The sequence below is a fragment of the Gracilinanus agilis genome, unplaced genomic scaffold, assembly GCF_016433145.1.
Source record: "Gracilinanus agilis isolate LMUSP501 unplaced genomic scaffold, AgileGrace unplaced_scaffold22232, whole genome shotgun sequence".
In the NCBI taxonomy this organism is placed as follows: Eukaryota; Metazoa; Chordata; class Mammalia; order Didelphimorphia; family Didelphidae; genus Gracilinanus; species Gracilinanus agilis.
This window is the reverse complement of record NW_025353840.1, coordinates 1-7,401: the sequence shown is the minus strand read 5'-3', so window position 1 is coordinate 7,401 and position 7,401 is coordinate 1. Positions and strand designations below refer to the sequence as shown.

General features: G+C 47.9%; 1 protein-coding gene across 1 annotated transcript; it reads right to left on the bottom strand.

The window, feature by feature from the left end:
- Positions 1-1,893: 1,893 nt before the first annotated feature.
- NFKBIE (NFKB inhibitor epsilon) lies at positions 1,894-4,655 on the bottom strand (the record flags this gene model as incomplete). Its single annotated transcript, XM_044683460.1, has 4 exons — positions 1,894-2,552; positions 3,149-3,388; positions 3,744-3,832; positions 4,433-4,655. Coding segments are annotated over 4 exons (618 nt in total), but the record flags the coding sequence as incomplete, so codon positions are not given.
- Positions 4,656-7,401: the final 2,746 nt, after the last annotated feature.

The window sequence follows — 7,401 nt, the reverse complement described above, 5'->3', positions numbered from 1 at the left end:
AAGGGGGAAGGGGAGGATTCCGAGGTTCCCGGGGAGCCGCCGCAAGCGCCGCCGCTTCCTCCTCCTCTTCCCCTAGACTTGAGCGGCCGCCGGAAGTGTCATCCAATAGCCTCTCCGCCTCCCGGGGCTCCTCCGGCTCCTGCCACGCAACACAGCCTCAAGCAGGCGCCGCCCCCGCTGCAGCGCCGCCCGACGGATGGGAGGGGGAGTACAGTCCGAAGAGGGGTTGGGTGGGAAGGGCCGGCGAATGGGGAACCTGCTTCGCGGCACCCTTTCGTGGTCGACTAGGAATCTTCAGAGCCGTAGCCAGCCTCTAGGCCGACTAGAACCTTTCCCCGCAACGCCACCTGGTGGTCTGAGGAGGGAACTCCATTTCCGAAGCACATTCTGCTCCTAAGGATGCCCACAGTCATTGGGAATTTGCAACCCCCTTCTTCACTGCCACGCCTGTGTTCCCCTGGGAGCCCCGAGATCGTTTTCTTCCTACTTAACTCACCCCTTCTCCTCTACTCTTCCCCAATAGCAATGAAATCTTCCTTCCACACATTCACCATTTGGGACATCAATTTCTTTCTGTAAAATGAGGAAGCTGGACTAAAAGATTGTTTTAGGTATTTCCAGGCTTGGTGGTGTAGACCCCACTTGCTCCATTGACTGAAGCCTCCCTCTTCCCCACCCCACCTTGTTCCTCAGCATGCTTGAGTCCCAGCTTCTACAGGAAGCCTTTCCCATTCGCCCTAATTCTAGCACCTTCCCTCTGTTATTTCCAGTTCACCCTGTATATAATTTGTTCGTTTGCAGATGGCTATTTGCATGCTGACTCCTTCTTTAGGCTGTAAACACCTTCCTTGTGGGCAGGAACTGTCTTTTGCCTTTCTTTGTGATCCCAGCTTTTAGCACAGGGCCCTGCACAGAGTGGGCACTTAATGTTTACTGACTGACTTCATAGAGCTAACATACACAAATACAAACAAACACACACACATACACTCATTCATTCATTCATTCATTCATTCATACACTCTTTCTCCTCTCCTTTGCTAGTTGACATATTTCTTCATGCCCTAATGGAATGAATTGGTTTTGGTGTCAGAAGACCCTTGAGCCTTTGATCAAGTCATTTCCTCTGGGTCTGTTTCTTCATCTGTAAACTGAGAGGGGAATAAACATATATACACATGTACCAGGCACTGAGCTAAGTGCTTTATACATTTTGATCCTCAGAACTAACCTGTGAAGTAGGTGCTATAATTATCCTCATTTTATAGCTGAGGGAACTGAGGCAGATAGAATTTAAGTGACTTGCCCAGGGTCACACAGCTAGTCAGTGTCTTGAGGCAGGATTTGAACCAAGGTCTTCCTACCTCCAAGTTCAGCACCTTACACTCACTGTCACCTAGCTATCCTCTCTAATATGGCTGCTCAGATGGCAGGCTCTCCTAAGGGCAGGGGCTCTCTTTTCCTCTTCCTCTGTTGTTTCTCCTCAGTACCAAGGTGCTGGATGGGGTATTTAGGCCGGCAAAAGGCAGAGTAGAGGAGAAAAAACTGGGGGGAGAGTAGGGAGGACTGGCCACCTGATTGTTGGGTTCAGTTAGGTCACAGGTCAGAGATTTTTGAGCTGGAAAGGATCTTACATGGTATCTAGTCCAACCCTTTCAATTTGACAGACGAAGAAACAGCAACATCACCAAGTAAGAACCTGCATTTGAACACAAACTGGGTTCCTCTGGCCCCAAAGACACTATGACACTCCCTCAATCTTTTTAATTTCCTTATTCTCTCTGGGATTACTCCCTAAGCCTTTTGCCCTATCATCTGATTTATTGAGAAGATACTTTTAAAATTTTAGAGAAGGAGATGTGGGAAAAACAGTCAAAACACTCTGCTTTTTTAGTGTCATGGCATTCTCCTTCCTCAAAACACAGTCCAGGCTTGACAGAAGTCCTTTAAACAACTACTTGCTGCTATTCTCAGCATCCAAAGCGACAAGATGAGGATTTCCTATGGGACAAACTCCTGTGGATGCTTCTTCATCCTCTTCCCTCAGCCACCAGTTTCAGGCTTTCTCTGGAAATGTTCCCAGTGATACCCAGGACTCCAGCTCCCCAGAGAATCACAGCATGGATGGAGCTTCTGGTTCCATATTTGTAAAGGGGAAGGGGAGACCCCTGTTGTAAGCATCTCACTACTCCTTCTCATGACAACTGAGTCTAAGAAAGTTGATTTCCTCCCAAACAAATTGCCTTTGTGGTGTAGTTTCTGTGTCTGCTCCTTGGGATTCTAGGTCCTCTCAGCATTTCTCTGCCCAGTCACAGTCTCTTACAGAGATCCTCATGCCCATGCCTACCCTTTCTTCGATAGGACGAAGAAGACAGACAGATGCCCAGAGGCTCACAGCAGCTCATTGTCCTTGTGAGCTGGAGTCTAGGCAGTGGCCCAGTGGAGGAGGTTGGATTGAGGAAGGAGGCAGTAAGGGCCCAGGCCCTTCAGTCAGTACATAGCAGGGGCTTCCCAGAAATCTTCAGGTCATCAAATGGCAGAAGAGTGAGAGGCTGGAAGGGCAGAAAAGAGAGAGGTTACAGAGTTGGAGTAAACAGATTGGGGGGTGGGAGGTAACACAAATGGGTCAAGGTTATGGGCTGAAAAGGAGAAGATAGAATTTTCAAAGTCTGATGAAGTGAACACAGGAGGCAGCCGTGGAGCAATCAGGAAGACCTGAGTTCAAATGTGACCTCAGACACTGGAGCAAGTCACTTAAGCTCTGATTGCCTGACAAAAGGATCCATTGGAGAAATAAATAGTATCTTTGCCCAGAAAAGACTCCAAGGATCATTATGGTCTACAGGGTCATGAGGAGTTGGATATTGACTGGACAAGGTCAAGGATGGTAGAGTGAGCAGGAATCCAACGGCTACACTCCGATTTCACTTCTTCGGGGATTATTTGAAAGAAATCAAGGAAACTGGCCCAAAGCCACCCCCCCCAAGTGGCCCTAATGGGTTCAGGTTTATACAGCAGACTCATAAGTCCATTAGGGAGTCACCAGGTCTGACCCTTTTGTTTTATGGGGGAGGAATGTGAGACTCCCTCAGAGTGGACCAGAGTTCTGTGTTCTGCAGGAAGGGAGCTCGGGAGGGCCCGTCCTTACATCATCAGCCAAGTCCTGTGGGGTCTCATCCTCAACATTCCGGAGAAAGGAGTCAGCCCCTGCCTGGCACAGAGTGGCAACGATGCCCGACAGATGGCGCCCAGTAGCGAGGTGGAGTGGGGTACAGCCATTGTGCATTCGGGCGTCCACTCGAGCTCCTGCCCGAAGCAGAAACCGCACCAGTGACCTGTCTTGGGTCTCCACGGCCAGGTGAAGGGCTGTCTTCCCGCTGGTGCCCTCCTGAGTGGGGTTAAAGGCATCACTGATCAGTCAGTCAGTCAACTCATACTTATTAAACATTTACTATGGACAAGGCACAGAGAAATAAAATAAAAAGGCAGTTCCTGCCCTCGAGGAGCCCACGTTCTAATGGGAGAAGATACCTAAGAGGAAGGGGTGGTAGAGTCTGGAGGGTAGCCAGGACAGGGACTTGTCACATTCATCCCTCCAGAGGGGCACAAGCCTCATCCCCCTCAGTCTTCTGGGGGAGGGACTCTGCTCCGTGCTCTGGCTCCCTCTGAGGAGTCACTGAGGAAAGAGGGAGCTCTCTGGCTCCTATGGACACTCGGACTCAAGGACACAGGCTTTTCCTCACCTGGATGTCAATGTCTGCCCCATTTTGGAGCAGCAATTCCATCAGAGGACGATTTCTCTGCAATGTAGCAAGGTGCAGGCAGGTCAAGCCTGGGAAGGAAGGAAAGGGAGGAGACAGGTTATCGCCCCAATCATATTAGGTGTTCATATAGGCAATAATCATAACAACCACAACAATAATGATGCTTTAAGTTTTTTTTTAAACCCTTACATCTTGTCTTAGAATTAATACTAAGTATTGCAGAAGAGTCATAAGGAATAAAACAAAATTTTTTTTTTAATTTTAAAAAAGAAGAACCATAAGGGCCAGGCAATAGTAGTTAAGTGACTTGTCTAGGATCACACAGTTAAGAAGTGTCTGAGGCCAGATTTAAACCTAGGATCTCCTGACTCCAGGCCTGGCACTCTCCAGGGTGCTACCTAGCTGCCCTTGGCTTTAAGGTTTAAAAAACACTTTACTTATATTATTTTGCCCCATAAGGACAGTGTGAAATAGGTTTATTATCTTCCTTTTACAGATGAGGAAACTGAGGCTGAGGGAAGTTAAAATGACATGGTTAATGTCTGTGGAACCCAAGAGTTCCTGCCTTCAGATCCAACCCCAAGAGTTTTTTGGGTCCTCCCCATCTGATCTCCCATCACAAGTGAGGAATTGTCCCATCACTGTCAATAGCAGACGCAGCTCCTCACCTTGCCAGTTCTGTAGCCGAAGCTCTGGATGGTGCTGCTGACTCCGGCATCGGTGAGGGGGAACCTCCAAGAGATACCGGGCGCAGTCCAGGTGCTGGTGCTGACAGGCCAGGTGCAGGGCGGTGTCCCCGTGCCTGTCCTGCAGCGTCCGGCTTGCCCCTCTTTGCACGAGGGCCCGGACTGTGCTGGGCTGGTCCAGATACACAGCCAGGTGCAGGGCCGTCTGCAGGTACCAGATTTGGGAAAGAGAAGATGGGGGAAAGGGGGAGAGATGAAGGTTATTCTCTTTATTCTCCTGCCTCTGGGAGATGCTTCAATTCTCCACCTTCTCCCTGGCTCATTCTCAGAGGCCAGGCTATTAGGAAGACCCTAACGGATGAAACAGAGCTTGGGGGGCACAGCTGGGCTGCTTCTGCCCCAGAAGAGTCATCAGAATCTTACTTATGAATGTCCCCTGGAAAGAGGGGCAGGGGCAAAGAGATACATGTCCCTTCAGGCCCCTGACCTCAGGGTTATTTTCACTCCTGCACAATCCTTCAAGGGACCCCATTTGGAGTCTTTTTGGCAGAGATACCAAAATGGTTTCCCATTTCCTTCTCCAGCTCATTTGACAGATGAGGAAACTGAGGCAAACGGTGAAGTGACTTATCCAGGGTCACCTAGCTAGTAAGTTATTTGGGGGTTTTCTCCTTTAAACCTTTATTTATTTATTTAATTTAGAATATTTTTCCATGGTTACATGATTCATGTTCCTTCTCTCCCTTTCTCCCTACCTGCTTCCACAGCCACTATGCAATTCCACTGGTTTTATATGTATCATTGATCAGGACCTATTTCCGTATTATTACTATTCGTAATAAAGTGATCATTTAGAGTCTATATCCCCAATCATATCCTATTTGGGGTTTTCTTGACAGAGATCCTGGATGGGTCTGCCATTTCCTTCTCCAGCTCAGGAAACTGAAGCAGACAGGATGAAGTGACTTGTCCAGAGTTACACAGCAATGATACTGGAGTGATTGGACATTTCCTTCTCTAGCTCATTCAACAGATGAGGAAACTGAGGCAGAAAGGGTGAAGTGACTTGCCCAGGGTCACCCAGCTAGTGTCTGAGACCAGATTTGAACTCTGGAAGATGAGTCTTCCTGATCCCAGCCCAGGTGCTCTGAGCCACCTAGCTGCTCCATATACATGTTTATTTATTATTACTGAGGATGGGGAGGAGAGAACCCCAGTCTGTGTAACACAGACACACAGCTGAGAGGTACAAGTAGGCGGGGTCCAGGTAGGAAGGGGTCAGAAGCCCCTGAGGTAGCCTGAATGTAATTATCTTGACTTTATAGGTAGGAGGTTCCTGACGCTGAAGCTCAGAGAAGAGAAGCTCTTAAGTCTGAGTCTGCACTGTAAAGACAGCCCTGCTTGGAGGCCTCTAGTCTCAAAGGCAAGCGAACAGACATTGTGAGGAATCTCACTCCTTTTGGGGGGGGGGATTTCCCTCCCTAGGAATGACCAGGGATATGGGGTGGAAGGGAGGACAGGCTACCCATTCTCCACAAGTCCACAAGGCAGCCACCCTGATATTCCTGAATTCTAAATCAGATACTATATCACTCACTCCCCTGCTCAAGAAGCTCCAGGGGCTCCCCTCTTCCCTTTGAGGTAGGATAATACAGATTTCTTTGTGTGGCTTTTAATTCACTTCACAATTGGGCTCTAATTGACCTACAAAAAATTTTTTTTCAATTTTGAATTTATTTGGCCGACCTTTTCTAGGTTATGGCATATGATTCTCCTTCAAAAGCCAAACTATCTCTTTGCTGACACCCATCTGTCTCTGTGCCTTTGCCCAAGCTGTCACCATGAATTTGAGATGTATGCCTTCCTCATAGCACTCTCCTTCTTATAAACTCAGTTGTTGTTGTTGTTGTTAGGTCATTCAGTTAAGCCTTGCAGATAGTTCTATCCATGAAATTTTCTTGGCAAAGATACTGGAGTGGTCTGCCATTTCCTTCTCCAATGGATTAAGGCAAACAAAGGTAAAATAACTTGCCCAGGGTCACATAGCTAGTGAATGTCTGGTTGGATTTGAACTCAGGTCTTCTTGACTCTAGGTCTGGAGTTCTATCCACTAAACTATGTAGCTGATTCTTAGGCAAACAGAAGGTCTCACAGTTAATAAGCTTCCAGTGTCTTCATTTGAACTCAGGTTTTCCATGACTCCAGACCTAGTACTCTATCCACTAAGCCATCCAGGTGCCTCATAAAATAAGGAATAAAATCCCTAGCTTTCTTCAGAGCTCTGTTTAAATGCCACCTCTTACAAGAAACCTACCCTGATTTCTACTCTCAATCACCTCCTCCCTATCCCCTCCTCACTTCCAGATACTAATGACCTCTTCAAAGAAATCACTTAAGGTATTTATATCTGCTTTTCTACATATAAGAGGTCACTGTACAAAACCAGACTCAGAGCCAGAAAGGCCTAGTTTCAAAACCCTGCCTCAGAGACTTACCAGTTCCAAGACCCTGGGCAATAAGCAGTGACTATCTATGCCAGTTTCCTCATCTGTAAAATGGGGATAACAATAGCACCTGTCTCCAAGGATTGTAGTGAGGATCAAATGAATTAAAATGGAAAGTTTTTTGCCTCCAACCACATGGGCCATGTGACCAAGGCAAGGCAGCTCTGCAAGGTGCAGGAGAGATGTCCTATCATTTCCATTTCTTTCTCTCTTCTCCTTCCCTTCCTCCCTCTCTCTTCTCTTTCTCTTTCTTCTCCTTCTCTCCCTCCCTCTTCTCTTTCTCTCTCTTTCTTCTCCTTCTCTCCCTCCCTCTCATTTCTCCTTCCCTCCCTCCCTCTTCTCCTTCTCTCCCTCCCTCTCATTTCTCCTTCCCTCCCTCCCTCTTCTCCTTCTCTCCCTCCCTCTCATTTCTCCTTCCCTCCCTCCCTCTTCTCCTTCTCTCCCTCC